Source organism: Gymnoscopelus microlampas, assembly GCF_963454915.1.
Source record: "Gymnoscopelus microlampas genome assembly, chromosome: 4".
NCBI classification, from domain to species: Eukaryota; Metazoa; Chordata; class Actinopteri; order Myctophiformes; family Myctophidae; genus Gymnoscopelus; species Gymnoscopelus microlampas.
In genome coordinates, this window is record NC_139941.1 from 35,357,087 (window position 1) to 35,377,779 (window position 20,693).

Consider the following 20,693-nt stretch of genomic DNA (forward strand, 5'->3'; position numbering starts at 1 on the left):
GCCTGTCCATTGTATGCTATCTTCTTGTTTAAGTACTGTACTTACATCCATTCTAAACTCTGGTCCTGTGGACAAATTGTACACAAATTTCAGACTGGGTCAGCATTGTGAACACCATTAGCTCGACAATAACTATGTTCTAGTGTATTAACCAGTATTAGGACACAGTAATTCTATGTTGATACATCAAGAAAATCTCTTTTGCAGAATGTAATTGCAAAACAATATACTGTAAAGCTGATTTATATAAACCTGTGCAACTGTGTGATGTGGCAATTAAGTTTGTTTGATTGATTGATTTGTATTGTTAAAAGTACACTGGGCTATATGTAGCTTAAGAGAGATGTTCAAGTACTTAAACATTACAGTTGTGAAATATACTTTCCCAAAGTTTATATACATAACATTCTACTGGAATGAGGTCAGTATTAAAAAGTTATCTTAGTTTCCTCACAACCTAAGGGGAATGGAATGTATCAAACAGCAGTGATAAAGGTATCTCACTGCTAAAGTGCAACATTGGCAGAGACAACCATTGGAAACGACTGAAAATGTTGGAACAGCTTTAGCTCCTTCTTGTGGTTGTCCATGATACTGACTCACAACTGGCAGTGGATAACTTAATAACCATCAATGTTTATAGGGCTGGACTGTCATGAAACTGTTTTGCTTTGACTTGCACTTTAGCACTTAGCAGTACAAAGACAGAGAACACGTAGGCCTATATGAACGGCTTCTAACAGCGAATATCATAGAAGTCACCCAAGTGCACAAAAGATCACAGCAAGGAAAGAGAAATGATGTCATAATCCTTACTCCTATATATATATATATATATATATATATATATATATATATATATATATATATATATATATATATATATGTGTGTGTACAATATATATGTATGTGTGTGTGTGTGTGTGTGTGTGTGTGTGTGTGTGTGTGTGTGTGTGTGTGTGTGTGTGTGTGTGTGTGTGTGTGTGTGTGTGTGTGTGTGTGTGCGCGCGCGCACACACACACACACACACACACACACACACACACTTTAAATATACTTTGAAATCTCTATAAAATAGCCTAAAAATACAACATATTTCTAAAAATATTAAATTCACATTTTAACAACTTCTGAAATGATTCATTTGAATACAGTAAATTCAAAGTATAACTTAATAAGGTTAAGAACAGGGTTGGTTGTCAACACAAACTGAAGCTCTCGGTGCAACTGTAACATGACATCATTTGTCAGAGTAATATTATGGACATGTAGATGTTCTAATTGAATAACTTGAAGTTGAATGATTTGAGTGGTCTATATTTCACGAAAGCCAAGCATATTGTGGGTTGCTACCAAAGTAATGAATCAGCTAGTTCTGCTTCCGAAAATGAATTAATTAATTTCAGTAATCAAGACTAGAACTCAAATGTGTCTAGTTGAAGAATGAGGGGTGGGATATGAGAATATGAATAAGACCGTCCGTCAAAACTGAATGGATAAAAATGGGGATCACAAAAGACTTACAGTATGTCAGATTTAAACCGACAATACTGGGCATATATCCCTGGGTCATAAACAGAGCTACCAGTAGCCTAAATTAAATTGTAGGAACGGTTACTGCCTTTGTACAATGTTTGAAACCCATGAGAAAGGAACATAACACTTGTTTTAGTTTCACCATTTATGACTGACCACAAAATGCCTTTGATCTCACAATGGCACAAAAAATACATCTGCCAACAGCAGAACATTTCATATAAGCACTTAACCTTTCGAAATCTCTGACCATGGAAAATGGCAGGCTACAGTATCAAATTGTATCTTAAAATTGTATAGCTGGCTGAGAACCTTTGGGGAAAGCTTACTGTTATGTGAAAGGAAAGGCATGAATGCAGGCAGGTCTTTGAAGTTACTATGGAGGCATCTCCCATTACAGGTTTAGGTTTTCTTTCTCACATATAGGTGCATTGTTGAACTGATAAGAACATTCGCAAACAAAAGTTCAAACTATACACAAAATCTAGGTAGATCTTGTCCAATGGAGCCGTCTCTACTCTGGGAATAATAAAGCTACAGTTGAATAGGTTTAGTAGACTTGGTAGTGTAGAAACCATCATTCTTCCAACTTAAACAATACATAATGTATTAGACACACTATCAAAAAGCCTCAAAATGATTCTTGCAAAGGCGGCTAAAGCTTTTGATCACTTTGTTTTATGAGGAAATCAATTGTGCATTTCTTTTGGAATATTCTTGTTATATTAGCCCTTTCCAACACCACATAATTATATTATCACAATTATCCCTTCACCATAACATTGCTAAACACAACTGTAACAATCAATAAAGGCCTGTCCGCTTAATATAGGCAACAGACCATTGAACGGAAACTGTGAGGTACATCAGACTAATTCTGATGTTGCTTCTATACTATAATAGCAGTCATCATTCAACAGACATCCACACTGAGTGGACAAAATTAGTAAATTATGTTGATAGGACTATGGAGGAGGGAAAAAAATTATTCAAGACAATTTCAGTAATAGGGCTCTAGCATTTTCAACAATCAGTGTACTGACAAAGAAATGACCTATTGGCAATAATGTAATTGGCCACATCAAGTTATAGTGTATCAGTAAACTCCTTATATGACCTGCATTTGCCCTCACATCCCTCTTGTCAAATACCACTGCTCCGCACAAAAAAATAATTGCTGTCCATATCTTACTGTAACTTTAGCAGTAATAATTAAGAGGCGGTTCTTCAGCATAATTATGGGCATGAAACTGATGCAATAGTAGCATCCTAGCACCCATAATCTCAGTAAAGCACATCATCTGGGGTGTTATGGCTTTTAGACAAGGTACTGTATGTGTGCTCACGGCTAGACGGCTGTCTGCAAACTCTTCTGCAACATAGTATACAGTACATGCATAAAACAAAAGGAGGATCACCAACTAGCATGGCTGAAACCCATCTTTGAACCAATTTGCTTGGCTTAAACTACCTGTCGTATTATACTGTACCACATCCATGACTTGGCTGAGTGTTCTGACATGCCGCTGAATGACAAATGAAAAAGTATTATGGCAAACAATGAAAAACTAAGACACAGACAACAGTAGTTGTGGTTATACAATTGACCATATTCACACGACTGCTCTTACGTCATACTCTGGTTGGGGTTGGGGGGGGGGGGGACCCCCCCGGATCCCACCCCCAAGTATGACCAAGTTAATATGGTCAATGATAGATGACAATTGTGAATTTCTCACAATACAACATCAGGATAGATTAGAATATACCAAATGTAAAACTCTGACCACCGCATCATAAATAGAATCAATCACAATAAAGAAAATTAAAACAGAAAGAGTTGAGGGGAGAGTAGGGGAAATACAGTGTGAGTAATGTTTTAGTAGCAGTGCATTAAAACCAAAAATACAAAATAGAATATGTACCATAAAATATTCACACAAAATACAATAGCTGTATAGAGGATATCCCACAGTTGACAAACATTTTGTTCAACAGATAAAGTGGCATCATTGTGTAGCTATACTGTGGCAGATGGAGGAAACAATGTAACAATACAGTAATTCACTAACTCAACCTGAAAATACTGATGTAACAAACATACTTTATGCCCTATGTACGCATAGACACACACACACACACACACACACACTTACAGTACGTACACTCACACATTCTTATCTCTCACACACACATAACCGAAATGGAATGACCCAAGGCTTGTTTAGATTTTTCTTTTCTTTTTTTCTCTTGGATGTGTTCTTGCACACACCAACACCGCAGGGATACCCAAACCTCCCCCCCAGCAGAGGTGAGCTCCTGGGGGTGTCAGTGTATGGGGCTCTAAGCAGCAGCTTCCTCCAGCATTGGCAGCATGCCTTTCTCAGTCAGGTGTGTTTTGAGGGAGTTGAAGATGTAGAGCTGTTGATCTGGACGCAAGGCCAGGAGCTGCTGGATAACTTTAGCAGGGTTTGGACCCCTAGAAGGGAGGACAAACATATACGTGTTGTAAAGAGTAGACCTACTTCTTGCTAGTGGTCATATGGTAGATGGTTACATTATCCAGGGCAAGACTGTATTTAACCCGTTTTATTTTTTATGCTGAGGACACAATTGATCGATGTAAATTCGTGTTGTGATGTTATACAACAATAATTGTGCCCATCATTTTCATCTTATTCTTTTTTTTTAAAAATAACGTTATCTTGCTTAATTATTATAATTCTTTACCTTGTTGTATATACTGTATGTTTGATAACATTATACTCTTATGTACCTGTACACAAAAAAAAAAACCTTGGTTTGGAGTTATATACCTGATAAAACTGGCAATGTACACATTTACAAAAGTGGCCATGAGGTACTGGCAGTCAAATCGGTCCATGATCCCACCATGACCGGGGATCGTGTTGGCAAAATCCTGTAAAGGTCAAAGGGCATAAAAAATGATTACCATGGTGACCTGGTGTACACATCATTAATACAGTCAAGCTTGGCAGATATTACCAGATGCAATGAACCTAAAAATGCATTTAGCATTGCGAAAATGACATTTATTGTGTGCACTTTTTGTATTCCTATAATTCATATTGACAGTATCAAATCAGCGTCCTAAATGAAATGATTCAGTAATGCTGAATATATTGTACAAAACAAAAGATCACGAAAATATTACATGTGCTGCCCTCCTTCACTCTTTGACTGCCAGAGTATTTTCATAAAGTACTCCCCCAGTGCCAGCGATTTTCGTGTTTTTTTGTTGTTGTTATTTTGTTATTTACATTCAAATCGTTTGTCTGGCTGCGGTTTTAAACACACACGACAGATCGACCAGCAGAGAGCAGCATATCGACCTGCGCTCACTCACTCACTCGCTCGACCCCCCCCAAACAGGCTCAAACAGTCCAAACGTCATATCCAGATATGACGTTTTCGCCGCTCGCCGAACGGGTTTCAGATCGTTGGTATACACGACGACGATAACTGTTCGTCATCCAGACTAAAGAAAATAGAACTGGAGCTCTCCGTTCGTTTTTTATATTGTGTGAAAAAACGTGTTTTTCCCTATTCTGGCCTAAAATGCCTATAAAGGCCTTCCAAGAACCGGAAACGGAATCTGCGTCATGACTCCGGATCCGGGTGAGTGTGAAAAAAACAAAAACAGAAACTGATGGTGAAAAATACACCAAACAGCGCAATCACAGATTAAACAATGAAAAAGATATCAGCGCGTCGATGGCATGGGTGGGTTAAGTAGCATTTGACTTGAAAACGCGTCGATGGCGTTAAAAGAGTTAACATCTACCTTGATCTTGAAGGCTCTTTTGAAGCCACTGGCGAAGAAACCACCAAAGGGTCCCATGATGGAGGCAAAGGCAGACAGGGCGATGCTGTGGATCTGAAATGGGTACAGACGTACTGTGTTCTGGGGAGGGGGAGAAGGAGTGAAGCATTAACCCAAAGGATATATTCACCCACATATGCTTGAATCCTGAGCAAGGGCTCTTAAAACATTTCAAATCTAAATAACTTTGCTGCTCACGCCCGGGAAATTGCCTTGGGCTTTACAGTAGAAAGACATTTTTAAATCAGGTAAGATACAATAAATACACTAAAAGAGACAAGGACAACACAACTAAAAATGGCATTAACTGTCCATTATTTGATGTGTACTAGATTTTTCAGCTAATACATCACCTGTATGTGCAAACCTACCTGGCCAATACATAAATTCTGATTCTGAAAGATAACGAAACTGTAAACTCACCCATCCAGTGGCAGACACCAGGACGCTAGGCAGAGTGTAGTCCTGCAGCTGGAAGAGCTCTGAAGGCTCACAGTCCACCTGGAAACTGTTGGAGTCATTGTTGAACTCCACCGGACACACAAAATACCGCCAGCCTGCCATCACGTAGGATAACTAGGGCACAAACATAGGAGTTACTCTCAACAGCCTCTCCAGAGATTGTAAGAAGCAATGCCACAGTATAGTCCCCAGCATTATCACAAAAACAGCTAACAATAATAATAAAACACACCCTATGAAATACAAATTGATAATGTCATAGAAAGAGACAATATCTCCAGTAACGGTGGTGGTGTAGTCATTTCCCTTCTTACCAAGATTCCAAACACAACGGTGGCGAAGAAACCACCAATGAAGCCCTCCCATGTCTTCTTAGGTGATAGCTGCAGAGGACACAGAAGATTAACACCTGGTTAGGTTTCACTGCAGTTATGTTGCACATTACCTGCAGAGCTGGACAACTTTAAAGAAAAATGGTAAAGCATTAATTAAAGCACAAAAATAAAATACAATGATAAAATGACAGTGAGATCGATAATATCTTTGTAAAAAGTTATAACAAATAGCTATATGAAAGATGTCAATCTGAGAACAGAATCTAAATTACAGCAGAACAACAACATTGTGTATTCTGTATAACTATGTATCTAACAGCAAAAACCTGTTCACATGTTTTGAGGTGTATTTAGCGATTGAATTCACAGATAATCTGTGAATTCCACAGGGTGTGCATGTTAAATATAATACAGTATGTCTAGTACCATTTAATAACACGAAAACATGGTTGTGTATTTAACAGCAAATGATATGGCAATCAACTGATAACATTTCCGGATCCAAGTGCACTGAACCTGAGATGACAGTTCTTTCTTGCACTTCTCAACGTGGGATCCTTGAGGGGATTCCAGGGTGTCCGCAGTTAAATTATTCCATAGTTAGAATCTAAAACGACCCTTATGGGCATGTAAATCTAAGTGTACAAATAGAACCAAATGATGGACCAGTACAGGTCCATTTGGTTCCATTTGTGTACACAGTATACACTCATACATCAATTAACACTGAGGGTTATACAGTGAACTGTAGATTTGGGTCCCAGAGATAGAATTTGTATCAAAAGGGTCTGTGGCCTAATGCATATCAAACTGGGGGTCATTGGGAAAAGAAAAGGTTGAGAATCACTGCTTTATTCAACCAACCTTGATGAGTGGGGTGCGACCAAAGAAGAAGCCAAACATGTAGGCCATGATGTCATTGCAGATCACACAGGATATGGGAACGATGAACCTGCATGAAACATTTTCATGGTGGAAGAGAGTATTACACAAATTAATTATATTATCTTGCAAGCAATATGTCAATTACAGGGCTCGCTTGTTGCAGAAACATAGAGACGCCCTCATATAATTTACTTTAACCCATTGAGACCTGAAGCCGATTCTACATGTCTCCTAAATCTCAACAGTATTCTGAAAAACGTATGTTTCTATATCAGTGGTGCTCAATCATTTTCATGTCAAGGACCCCCAAAATGATATGTATTTGGCCGCGGACCCCCATCAAAATAATTTGTTCCAGGGACCCCCAGAAGCAAAGATTTGAGTTACAAATGTTCGCTTTAAATACATATATATTCAAAGATTTGCACACATTTTCACGATTTTTCAAAAATAGCAGATCTACAAGCTCGTAGCGCGGCACTCGGTGCTGCGCTATGAGCTTGTATATCTGCTATTTTTGGCGATAGGGAGTCATATTTCTTACCAGATCATTCCCTCAAATAGGTTGTGGATGATGAGATGAGACTGGGTCACCACAATGAGCAGAGTCACATGAGTCCAACCAAACTGAGGAAGACAATGACAGAAATGATCAGTAGCAGAATACAGTTGGAGCAGACTACAGTTGACCAAGTGCCATATACAGCTTGAATGGTTTGTGTCACTTTTAATTCAACTACTGGAAGCCATCCTAACTAATCCCATCCACTCTACGAAGAGCTAGCATTGACGAGTTAGCAGCACAGATGAGCACCGTGTGTGAAAGACTCACTGCCCCCCCCCCACACACACACCCAGGGGACCATCTTGGACAGTTCTTTTTGGCGGTGGCAATACCTGCTGTCAGCACTGCCACCAGCACAACAGTAGTTGTACTGTAACCGCCTCTCTAGTGACCTCAACCTCGCTCTAAGAGGCCCCACAACCTCCTGACACACTGCAGCTTCTAGTTCCCTGCTGACCTCAGCTACACTGCCCACCAACACTTTAATCCTCTAGCGAAACCTCAATAGCCTCAACCTCCAGCTGTGCTGACTAAGTGACCGGCATGTCTTGTATGACAGCCACAGCTTCCCACTCGCATGGACCTCGCCACGCTTATCTCAGCTTCCTCCTTCTGTTGCTGGGGCTCCCTTTCCTGGTCTAACCACTCTTCCTCTAACCGTAAAGAATCAAATAATTATCCTGTTCTAATGGAACCCCCTCCACATTGTCTATAACCCTAAGCTGAGACACTGTGTTTTAGTCTTTTAAACTGGTCATGGACAGCACACTCTTCATAAGCCGACATCGGGAACAGATCTGCTTTAGGAGCCATTTTCCTGTCAATGCTACGCTCCAATTTAGACAATATACAGGCCTGCCTATCCATAGCCCCCTGCCAATTGAGCAACAGCAAAGTTATTAATTGACGTGTAAACGTATTTATGCTATGATCTCTCTACTCTAGCGTCTGGTTGTACAAAAATGTATTAGCTCGGCCACAGATATAAAGCGTTTGAGTATTTTACCAGTTTCAGGACGATGTCCTGCTTGCACAACAGTCAGCATTCACTCCTTCGGCTCGGACAGATCTGGACTGTTGTTGCGATCCGATCACATGATTGGAAATCGGGCCCGATCACGTTATTTTTAATTGATCGGAAATATGTGATATTTTTAGCTGCGTGTCTGTCATCTGCGCATCTATGAGGATGTAATTATACTCTGCATGTATAATTACATCCACATGCTCCACTTCAAATAAAGTCTGTGTCCAGTCCATGCTACGTCTGTGTGTACATACGTCAGACGCTGGCAGTGGCTGCCTGGCTCTGTACAGGACAGGCTGCAGCAGGCAAGAGAAGTCTGACTCACACAAGTCACACTCCTCATGGTTTGTTTTTTGCCTCAAAAACTATGAAAGGCAGCCAATATTGCCATACTGTCTAAATGGGAAAATGTTATTTTATTAGGACTCATAGAAGTCCTGGGGACCCATTAACTACATCGAAAACCTAACAACGTCACTGCTACCGCTTAGACTTGGAGTTATTTTGTTGCATTGGATCTGAATCGGATCGGGGTCAAAACAAACGTGATCCCTACTATAGATTATTACTGTATACCATCTCTGGCCTAGTTTTTTGGAGGCCTGTATGTTAACATGCCTCATGGATAATCCAGCAGCCTCCAGGCAGGGGGTCTGGGAGGAGGCAGAGGAAACACTCACCATATAGAACTGCAGACGGTAGTGCTTCTTCACCAGACTCAGCACAAACATGCAGAAACCTACAACACAAAGGCCGACAGTGCGTGAGGAGGTCTGTTACGGAATCAGAAATGTACTGCCTGTAAAAATGAAGATTAATTGAGTGATAAATCCCGGATCCCTTTTGCTGTACTCTGTGCTAAAATTAGATCGGCCCATATAAAGAGATAACCCAGAGTTAATACTGTAGCTGCAGGGCTGGTGAAGCCATTCATTTCAGACGTGAGGCCTGAGACTGGGATACTGTATGTACACAGTATGGAGAAATCATGGACAGTGAAACTGCTTTTATTGAATGAAAATAATCCATTGACCATTAGGAAGGGAAACTGAAACTTATATTATTATATTAAAATTGGCTAAGGGCAGGCAGGCCGGTGGACCACGTAGTCACGCTCATGTCACTTTGACTCAGCCATAACCATATAAGAGTTCCCAATGCAGCTACGCCCAAATATGGAGTGTGTTGTCTAATTTCAAAGTGTCAAATCAGTCAGCTCCATATATGGGCACAAAAGGGGGCATACTCATATATTGGCATATACTGATGACTTCAACAATCTCCATATACAGGCGTAAAAGGGACATGGATCCAGATATCCGGTTGTCCAGAGCGACAGATCCAACCTCTATGGCACAGAGTCTATGCCTATATGGTCATGTGCATATATGGGCCCGACCGACTTCAAACTCGGCGCGCGCAGTAACTCCATATGGGCATAAAAAGGGACACAGACAGAAACAGGCAGTAACAAGGACTCGAGGGAGTGCGATGCCTGCCGTCGAGTAGTTCGGATATCCAGTAAAAAAGGGACACAGACAGATGGGTACAAGAGGTACTCTGACAAAGCCCCCGACACTATGACTCAGATATATTGATCGGATCGGTGGTGCAACGTAGGCGTGAGGGCCGCGTGGGTGTGAGGGCATCTCTTTGCCAGGGTGTGTGAGATGCTACACATATTTCACCAGGGGATACTTAGTCCATGTTGTGTCAAATACAGCACAGTGAAATGATGAGAAGGCCTGAACACTCATTAAGAGATGTTGCTGGGAACCACAAAATTAAGGTTTATAATTAAGGATATAATGCCATGGTTTTAGGATTTAGGAATGGGAAAAAAAAGGATTAAAAATAAATACTTCATGAATTTCACTGTCCAGTAAAATCAGAGTACTGTCCTATGCAAGAGCACACAACAAACAATGAACCCTTCCCTGCCCACTCATTCCAAGTCACTCTGCATTTGATTTTTACTAGTACCTAAAATGTGATATAAAAGGTATGGATGCAACGCCCTTTTAAGGGAAGATCTAAAGTGCAGTATAAGAGACAGGTTTCTGTTGAGCTGGAAACTGAGTTGGTAAATGTTCACACCACATCCTGTTTGGTATAAACAGTCAGTCTGCAACACTTATTGCCTGAATTACTGTTGTACAAGAACTGGAACATATAAAATGTGGCCGATTGCACAAATGCCTTCTAAAATCAATAGTTCTCACACTTTCTCAAGCTTTGACCGTTCAATAAACAAACGTCAGTAGGTACTGGGATGGCACTGCTGTTTTGTATCTGACATAAGGAAGGCTTTATAAGCTGCTTGCTGCATTCTTGTATTTTCACACGTCAGTCAGGGACTAGGGAACTGCAGCACATGCGACAAAAGTCTGCAGGTGTTAAATCGTGGGTGGGATGCATGCAGCCAGCACGGCTGCATGCATCTCACACATACGCCTGCCCATAGTAGAGTTAATAGTAGTGTGAAATTGAAACAACACTTTGTGAGTTTGCAGTTTCTCCGGAGCTCATAAGAGCCACTGCACGTAGTAGAGCGTGTGTGTGTTACACACAGTGTGTGTCCGCGTGGGCGGGAAGGAGAGAGAGAGAGATAGAGAAGGGGGGGCAGAGTGCTCTAGCCACGTTCATGTGTTTAGACAGCTATCTCGTGTTCTGTTTATAGCGAAATAAAGATGGTTGCATCCTCACTCAAATGCGCACTTGCCCGGTCGGTTGCCCGACCGGGCAAGTGCGCGTGATTTTTTATTTTTATTTAAATGTAGGTTTTATTTACCTGCCCCAGGCAGTCTGGCAGCCGTTAGTGTCAACCCCTGCTGTGTGTGTGTGTGTGTGTGTGTGTGTGTGTGTGTGTGTGTGTGTGTGTGTGTGTGTGTGTGTGTGTGTGTGTGTGTGTGTGTGTGTGTGTGTGTGTGTGTGTGTGTGTGTGTGTGTGTGTGTGTGTGTGTGTGTGTGTGCATCACCTGGAGGACATTGTGGGCCATTTTGTTCAAATGTGTGCATGCATGTACTGTACGTACAGTATGTGAATGTACCTGTGAGGTAGAGGGCGAAGGAGATGAAGCGGTGGTATTTGCTGAGGATGCGCAGTGGTTCCTCCCTCTGAACCAAAGTGAAGAAGTAGTCGGTCACCGTCTCACCATAGAAGAAGTAGTTCACACACAGCAGGAAGTACCTACGAAGGAGGGGGGGGGGGGGTAATAAGATAACATAGCTCCACATTTAACAGTAAAATCCTCTACTGTGTAACTTTTTCAATTTCTAACTATCAAACTTAAAGTAACACTGAGGATTTTACTGTGCACACATTCGCTATGCCTGCTGAAAAACCAGGTGCAATTTTGTGCGTGATGGAAAGGCATGCCAGACATCTTAACAGAGATCTACCACAAGATGTTTAGAGTGGTTACCAGTGAAGGAACCATATTTAAATTATTACCATGTTTTGGTGGGAAGATGGGTATGAGGAATTACATCGGTTGTTTCAAATTCATTCATTCAATAAAGAATAATGAGATTGATTGATTATTTTTATTTGATTATTTGTTTTTTTGGTTAACTTTGTCCTTGTTTGATTACGTTTATTTGAATTATTATATTGTGATTATTGTGGTATTATTCTCATATTTATGATCTATTTCATCCATTTTGTGGTGGTTGGTGTTGGGGGTGCAGGGTTTGTATCCCTTTTTTGTCTCTTATAAAAATACAAATACAAATTTATAACAGAAATAAATAATAATGAGATTAAGGTTTGTTTAGAAGTGTAAATAAAGGTTAAAATCTTGTGTGAAATAAGCTTATCCACCAGCAGTAGAGGACTGAGGCTGTACAGGGCAGCACCATAGTGGGAATATGTATTAACAGTATGAATGTGTGAACATGTTTCAGAAAATGATGGTGTGCACTTACCAAACTTACAATACAAGTTAAATATTATAATATACCGGATCACAATCCATTTCATATAGTTTTATGTTTACTCTCTGGTTTGTCAGACTCACAACATAGCGAATATCAAAGAATACTGTACTATCACACTAGAAATCTATTCATCACCAGTACAGAAATATAACTACCCACTACTAATTTAATAAGAGAGACAGCTGATTATTCACAGTGCTGTTGCTGATAATATTTCATCTATTCTAATCTAGAGGCATCTTTAAGCAGGAAATTGAATTCAGGTCACCAGACAAACCTCAGGAAGTCTGCAATAAAATAAAATGTAGGAAAACAAAAGTGAAAGTGAGAAACTTTAAAACATCAAAAACATATCAAATAACTCCTATGCTGTAGTGCATGTGCGTGTGTGTGTGTGTGTGTGTGTGTGTGTGTGTGTGTGTGTGTGTGTGTGTGTGTGTGTGTGTGTGTGTGTGTGTGTGTGTGTGTGTGTGCTCACCAGCTAAGGGTTCTGAACCAGGGCAGGTGGTAGGAGTGGTACACGCTGTATCCAATAGTAATGATTTCTTGGAAGCATTTAATCTGGACACACAGCACCTGTACAGAGATGCAACATGCTCCATCTATGATAAGAGTATTGGTTAAGGCCCCCTGGATCATTGATCAGCATGTCACAGGTGTGCCATCCAGCCTGAATGCCTGTTCAGATCAGTCAACACTGGAAATAGCAATGGCAAAGAAAATGTGTAAAGAGTTCCCAAGAGATCTTGAACTTGGACAGACTGTAGCTCCTAGTTAGGCAACCTTTAAGTGGAGCTATCTACAGACAAGGAAAAGTGATCATCAGCTTAAACTGTGTCCATGTAAAGACTATCGGTGAGATAAGTGATGTTATCAGGATTAGTTTTGCAATGGGCATACAGTAGCTTTGTTACCACTAGCTATCTCCAAGGCCATTCATTGAATTTGGATTTCCCCAAATGCATCAGTAGGCGGAGACCTTTGATCATCTGGCTACCCAAGACAAAGCCACGTGAGGTTTACCATGATTTTAGAACAGCTAAGAGGGTCTGAGGCACTCCACTCGACGACATGCGCTTCTAAGTCGTTCTAAAATCCACGCTAAACCACAGCCTCTTGTGGCTTACTGCTTAAACACATTGACTGCCTGATATTAAAACATTGTTTTTTATCCCCTTGCCAGCGTTTATTTATTACCTTAAATAGACGATCTTTGAAAAGCCGTGGAAGCCACGTTGTGTACACAAATGTAAAAAGAAAATCTGTGGGGTGGGGTAGAGTCTTGTCTATCCACTGGAATAATAACATTTCTACTGCGATCCGCCATGAGCTATGGCTCGTTGAAAATTGGTGGTTTTCATCAACAACAACAAAAAGAATCTGAGATATAAGTGTTTTTCTAAAAATCCTAACGTTGGGGCGGACGGACGTGATGTTTTTTGGGATGACGTCACATCCGTCTATTCCTTCTCTGAGTGTCGAGAGATCGTTCCTAAGCTGTGTTAGAGCACCCTCTTATGGAATCTTCAACAAAATATTTCTTTTTTGGACAGAACGCATACATGCGTTCTTGGCAGGCAAGTGATGGATTTGAAAGAACACATATATGCGTTCTTGGCATGGCAATGTGTTAATAGCCCAAAGGGTTGTTGCCAATCTTAACACAGTGTTAACTAAAACTGTGCCCATCAATGATATGATGGTTAAGATGGGTACAAACTACTAAGTACTAACCTCTGGAGACAAATGTACACCTGCAGGTCAGGATCAAATCTAGGCAAACTCCTCCACCTATACCTCCCCTACACTGTCTTTTTAAGTCAGATATCCAACCATCTGTCTCCATGAAATGATGAAATGCATCAAAAGGACAATCATACTGTATGACAGTTAACATACTCCTAAATAGTAGCACATGTGACTCTTGTGTAAAGCTGTTTCCTTAGAGTCCTGTACTTACAATCATCATGAGCACCATGGGGCCCATGTAGATGATTAGAAAGAAGAAGGAGATCATAGCGAGGGTCAGAATTCCTCGCACCCACCAGTTCTTCCATCTGAAAGGGGTGGAAACACAACATGCACGCAAACAAACAGCTCTGTTCAATGTCCTTTGAAAAGTGACACACAACAACCAATATGGACCCGGAAAAGCCCAATACAACCTTGAAAAAAAGCATTATCACAGCAAAAGGCAGAAGAAGTTAAAGCAAATGGCTTATGTAAGAGAATGGGGAACCACTGTAGCCTAGTGATACAGAGACCATCCTTTAGTTTAACTAATTTAGATCTGCAGTCTCTGAAGTCATGGAGCAGGGGCAATCAAACTATTTGACTGAATCAATTATTAAAAAAATAACGTACCGTGAGGAAAGACCAGACAGGGCCTTGTTTAGAACCTCAGGGGTGTCGTCAGTGGAGACCGGCACCTCTGGAACGCCCGAGTCAGCTTTTGACTCTGTGTCAGACGCCCCATCCCTCTCTGCCTTCAATTCATTCTCTGAACCCTAACAGAGACAGAAGGACACAGTAAGACAGACAGCAGGCTACAGAGGTCATTGTTATCTTCATATCCTGATCTCTCAAGTGAACACAAACTTTGCACAAACAAGTTCCATCACCATCACTGAAAGGAGAATCAATTATGCCTGTTTTGTTGTAGATGTGTTACACAGAAGGTGTTATATTAAGTAACTTATTTTTATTTACTTATTTCCCTTACTTTCTGCTAACTTTCTAATTTCACTTTTAGTTTATTTTAGTAATTTCCCCACTGAACCAAAGTGTTGATGAAACATTAATGACAATAACTAGGCCTACTAACAATAATAATTTATTTCTTAATTGCACTTATTAAAAACAATTCAGTGTTTCACAGGCAATATGTACTCCATATATTTCAAATGTAAATATATTATTTGCATTGTCATGTGATGTTCTCCAGTAAAAGGTTTGTGTGTGGGAGGTTAAGCATGGTGCCATTGGCATATTGTTAATGTGCTGCTTCCCTCTGTTCTCTGGGGGCCTGATGACGACAGGCCTGCCTACAGCCTCTCCATAGTAACAGGCAGCAGACACTCCAGACAGTGTCATCACAAGAGTGGCAACACACCTCTGCAGCCATCATAGGCTATATAATATATCCATCCGTCTCTGATTGTCTTTAACTCTCTTGGGGTTTCTGTTTTCTGACCAAGTGTATTTTTGAATTAACGGTCTCTGTCTGTCTGTCCCTCTGTCTCTCTGCATTTCTCAGTCTGTCTCTCTGACATTTACTGTACATTTTAAATATTTTGGGGGCATGTATGCTCCATACAAAAATACATGGAGGCCCCTCTTCCATGTGTTTTTGTAAGCCTATGTTTCATAACAGTTAGAGGGAAATGCCTTTTGCTCGCTGTCCCCTGATGTTGACCATATTAGGCTAAGCCCTCTCACCTCATCTAACATATGGTCAGCTTCTGTTGCGCGTGTGCACGCAGGTGTCATTAGCGTGCACGCACACACACACAGGGGCTGGTTACAATCATTTTCCCCCATTTGAACACTTTATTGGTATCAACAGACATGTGTCAGCCAATGTTGAAAAGTCCTTTAACAAGACACTGAACTCCACACAAATTCAGTGAACAATTGCCTACTTCCAAGATCTACACACAGACACACTATTAAAAAATGAAGAATGTATAAGACCAGTTCACATACAGACACTCTTTTGTCTCGCTCTCATCACACTGATGGAACCTCCTGGCCTGTTAGTTTCTATGGAAACCATATCCCGTTACTCAGGATGCTGGGGTTAAAAATAGGCCTCAGTAAGTTGTCACATAAACACCACCTCCCTCCCCCACTTGCCCCTTTCACATTTCCTCTGAGAAAAGACATATTGCAGAGTGTGTCCTCTTTTGTTCAGCTCACTGTCTCGCAACCAGTGGGTCAGGAGAACCTGACAGGGAGTCGCAACTCGCAAGATGCTTCGACAAAGTCCTGATTCTGAACCAAGAACAAAATGAATAGTGTGAAACTAGCTGAGACACCATTGTTGTGCTTATCACTAACTGAGTTCAGGAAATGTGTTATTTATAAATCAAGATCACCTATGTTGTCTTTCCTGGCTTGAGCTCTGGGCCCACTGGTCTACAGTAGGCCTGCACATTTCCTGCAGCTTGAATTATTTCCTGAAGTATATTGCTATCATAATTAGTAAGTCACCGATATTAGTCTTCCAGATGTAGGGAGGTAAGTGAGTTTACTGATGTTTTTTGCCACTTACTGTATATCAACATTTATTTTTTCACCTAGATAACAGCAGACATTCTAAATTCACTGGTGACATGACAGCATTCTAGGACAGCCGTATTCAACAATAGCCACTCCCAAAAAGTGGTTTATTGGCATTAAGTTGGTGCAAAAAAAAAAAAAAATCAATTAAAATGACTGCACAGAGCCTAGTCCCTTATTAAGCAGATACAAAAGAAAATGAAGGGGTGAACAGGATAAGAAGTCTAAGTTCTCTTAGCTGTATTATCCCGGAACTCATCAGTCAAATGTATATATACTCTGTCCAACTCCACCCTGCAGCTACAACACAGCTGCCTCAATCCAGTTACTGACAGAAGACTTCTGTCCAGCGAATTGTTTGTGAACTCCCCTGAAGAACAAATGTGTCTTTCTATATGCAGTGGTTAAAATGTTTTCCTCCAGAACCACATGTACCCCTGCTGGCCTAGGATGAAACACCACAGGGCCTTCCTCCAGTGCCTTACCCTTCACTTTATCCTTCCCAACTTTCATCTTTGTCTTAAAAAGAAAACTTCAAGTATGGGAAGTGTACCATTCTGAGGAAAATGGAACTGAATCATTAGCAATTCTACAAATTAAGCCTCAATCAAAAACATTTGGAGCCGAGGTCTGTCCCAGAATGTTTGGAGAGTGGATAGGAGACACAACTCCATACTGTCTGTCAATACTAAAAACACTGTTTGAAGTGCAGCATGCTTTTTATGCATCCTTTCCCTTAATACTTAGATAAACTAAGTCAGCACAGTGAAAAGTGGCTCAGGAAGGACACATGACAATATTCACACAAAGTAGGATATTTATTAGAGCCCACAACAAAATGGGTCTAGTAGGCTGACATGAGCAAAGTGCAGGCCTACTGATGCCAGCAGCTGTAGAGAACCTATTTCTGTTTATCCTCAAGACAGGGGTTATGTTATTTTCTCATCTGAGAAAGGGAGGGAGGCCCAGTATAAAATCTAAACCAGGGGCACCCGCTGGTAGCGGTCTAGGCCCATACCACATATAGGCTCTAAAATGGCCTGACAGCGTGTCACGGGTTCGAAATCCCAATGCCGATGACCATTGCTGCGGGTCAATACCCGTCTCTCGCCGTTTCCTGTCAATCTCCACTGTGTACTATAAATAAAAGGCAGAAAAGCCCCCAAAAATATCTTTAAAAAATAAAATCCTAACCAACTCCAGATAAAATGTGTTGTGGACTCTGAGTTGTCCATTGATTGATTGATGGATTAGGCGCTAACCAACCTCATACTGACCACGTACAGTATGAGATTAAGTTCCCAGGTTCAGCAGCACTATTCTCCTGTGTTCAGGGTGATGACTGTGGGCTCGCTTGTTGACCCTGCCAGGTTAACTTGGGAATTGTTCATAGCTGTGTTTACACTCATCACAATCATGTAACATAATATGCTTAAGACAATTAACACAAGCCACAGTGGCTGATAAGCTTGTTTAATCTCCCAAACTACTTTCATTGACTACTTTTAAAACAATGAATGACTCGGCTCTGGCATATGTTATAGAACGCTTACCTCCCTTTTAGTCCCTTAGTACAGACATGTTAGCTTTACAGATAAAGTTGTTTTTAAGAAATAGCCTATGGGGTCAGGTCTCTAAACTTTGCAACAACCTGTGTGAGGAAATGCAATCAGCCAAATAGAACCCATTTTTAAGAGAGTACTATTTAAATGTTATTTGCAGTCAGCGAATTGTTACATAAAAGGTATAACCAACTGAAGACATTCAGACAGACCAACATTTAAATTAAATGTTGGTCTTATGTAATGGCAAGGTAACTACACAACCCAAACCTCTACCAAAGTGGTCTTACCCTTTAACTTTAACTAAAATGTAATGGCTTATGTGGCATTTTATTGTTTTTAAAAATGCAGTCTTCAAATTAAAGGCTTTTTAAGCGAGTCCTTGCTCGAGTGTACTTGAAGTTTGCCCTTTTTTGCCCCCTTTTTTAAATGGAAACGTTTAATTAAGAAAGATAGACCTATGATATAGCACTCAAATTAAATGTCTGCATAGCCAATGGATTTAAATCGCTTCACGTATTCTATTGTTATTATATCTGGTCGACACGTTGTTCTATTTTTGGCTGCTGCTGTCAAATGATGTCCCCAAAATGAATTGCACGTCGGCCACGCCCCTTTCCTGGCCTTGACTGGAGTTGGGGATAATGTTGACAAACACGAGCACCGTTATGATGATGATCCAAAGTAACACGTAAGACGTCATTATTATTTTAAAAAGAACACCTAAAATAGATCAGTTTCAACCAATAAGCACAAACGACGAGCAGCTAAGAGGACCATAGAGTTAAGAGTTTATGGGGAAAGCAAACGTCACCAAAACAAACAGTATTAACCTTGCTATATCATCTAGTATATCATCTACTTCACACTACATGATGTATCACAATTATATCTGTTAGTTAAATGCACAGAATGTTTTTTTTTTTGTTATAGGGTGGGTGTCTGTTCGCAGGGGATGCTCTGCTAACACGTTAGCTATTTGGCTAACATGAGCTCCGCTGTCCAGTGTCAAACAGCGGTGATGAGATGAACGACAAGGCTAGCGTCCGTTACCTTGTCCTCGGATTGCTGCTGTTGTAGCTCGCTGTCTGTCGTACCACGGTGCCTTAACTCTGTCATCTTAACAGCTATACTCCCGACCCAGTGATGACAGCAAAGGTCCTGTGTTCGTTGTTGATTCACAGATGTGTGTATAGCACGTCTCCGCTTGTCACACACACACTTTCCCCTAAACAGTCTCTCACTCCGCCTGAGATTCCCCTTCAATGTTGACTCTCTGTCTGTGACGTCATGTCAGATCCCATACCCCTCTCTGCACTGTAGCTCCTCCCTCATAATTTGCATATGACAGTCAAATTCTGATGTGGTCATTTTGGCAAACAAACCTACTGGTTATGCAATTTAATAATATATAATGATAGTAATGGTAGATGATGATGATGTTAATGATGATGATGATGATGAAGATACGACTGCTGTTTGTAAGGTAACCGGAAGACTCGCCCCAAAATACCAGGTGATTGAGGTGAATACCGCCGGATTTTCCCTGGGCCGACTGTGTTTTGGGGCGAGCAGAAAGCTGTTCAAACATTACAAAGCTCTATGGACCCTGAGGCCTGAACTTGGCCCTCCACAAATTGTAAATGTTACCGAATGTCAAAGAAGGTGTTGTCATGAACTTCTTCCATATTTCCAGTTAGCACTTGCAAATTGCATTATTTACCACAGAAATGGTTTTGCATATGTCATCCTCCAGCACACCAGCAGTCAGAAACACCAACAAAACATGCATCAAATGGTAGAGGAATAAAATGATATCATTTTTTAAATAATAATAATATTAGCCTATAGTTATTGTTGTTAATGTTAGCCTATTGTTGGCACTTCCTATGTTCTGTGTCCCTACTTCAGCAGTCACGCTTGAAGTGCAAGTTTTAAGTGAAAACATTGTGTCCTCAGCTCTTTACAAAAGACAAGAGAGACTGGAGTATACATTAGTTTATAAACACGTTATTATGGGTGGTAGCAGGGAAAGCTCTGATACATCCTTCCTTTAGAAAGCCTGGTGCTGTTTTCACCTTCAACACCAGATGACAGCAAAAGCCCACAAACATGTTGAGCAAAGTCTCAAAAGCATGTATTCGTGCGTGCGTGCGCGTCAGCTTGCCGTGGACATCATTGCTGACCTTGGCATAACAGTTTGTGTACTAATTGATGTTGTAGCACATACTTTGTGTAGCTACTAACTGATGTTGT

At 40.7% G+C, this 20,693-nt stretch overlaps 1 protein-coding gene across 1 annotated transcript; it reads right to left on the reverse strand.

Moving 5' to 3' along the window:
- Nucleotides 1–1,075: 1,075 nt before the first annotated feature.
- Nucleotides 1,076–19,703, reverse strand: cds2 (CDP-diacylglycerol synthase (phosphatidate cytidylyltransferase) 2). The gene is made up of 13 exons (XM_084055787.1): nt 19,491–19,703; nt 14,959–15,101; nt 14,555–14,651; nt 13,073–13,170; nt 11,706–11,845; nt 9,336–9,394; nt 7,608–7,690; nt 7,043–7,130; nt 6,158–6,226; nt 5,805–5,957; nt 5,343–5,462; nt 4,354–4,457; nt 1,076–4,016 (listed from the first exon to the last, which is right to left on the reverse strand). Exons 1-13 carry the CDS (start codon nt 19,554–19,556, stop codon nt 3,881–3,883), a joined length of 1,356 nt encoding a protein of 451 aa, XP_083911913.1. The 5' UTR covers nt 19,557–19,703; the 3' UTR covers nt 1,076–3,880.
- Between the last annotated feature and the right edge of the window lie 990 nt (nt 19,704–20,693).

What these genes read in the sequence shown, in the direction of transcription:
- cds2 (XM_084055787.1), bottom strand. Translation starts at nt 19,556, where the DNA reads ATGACAGAGTTAAGGCACCGTGGTACGACAGACAGCGAGCTACAACAG. An exon ending in CCATGGTGCTCATGATGATT is followed by an intron (nt 13,171 to 14,554) that starts GTAAGTACAGGA and finishes ATCTCTGTACAG; the next exon opens with GTGCTGTGTGTCCAGATTAA. An exon ending in ACCGTCTGCAGTTCTATATG is followed by an intron (nt 7,691 to 9,335) that starts GTGAGTGTTTCC and finishes TGTCTTCCTCAG; the next exon opens with TTTGGTTGGACTCATGTGAC.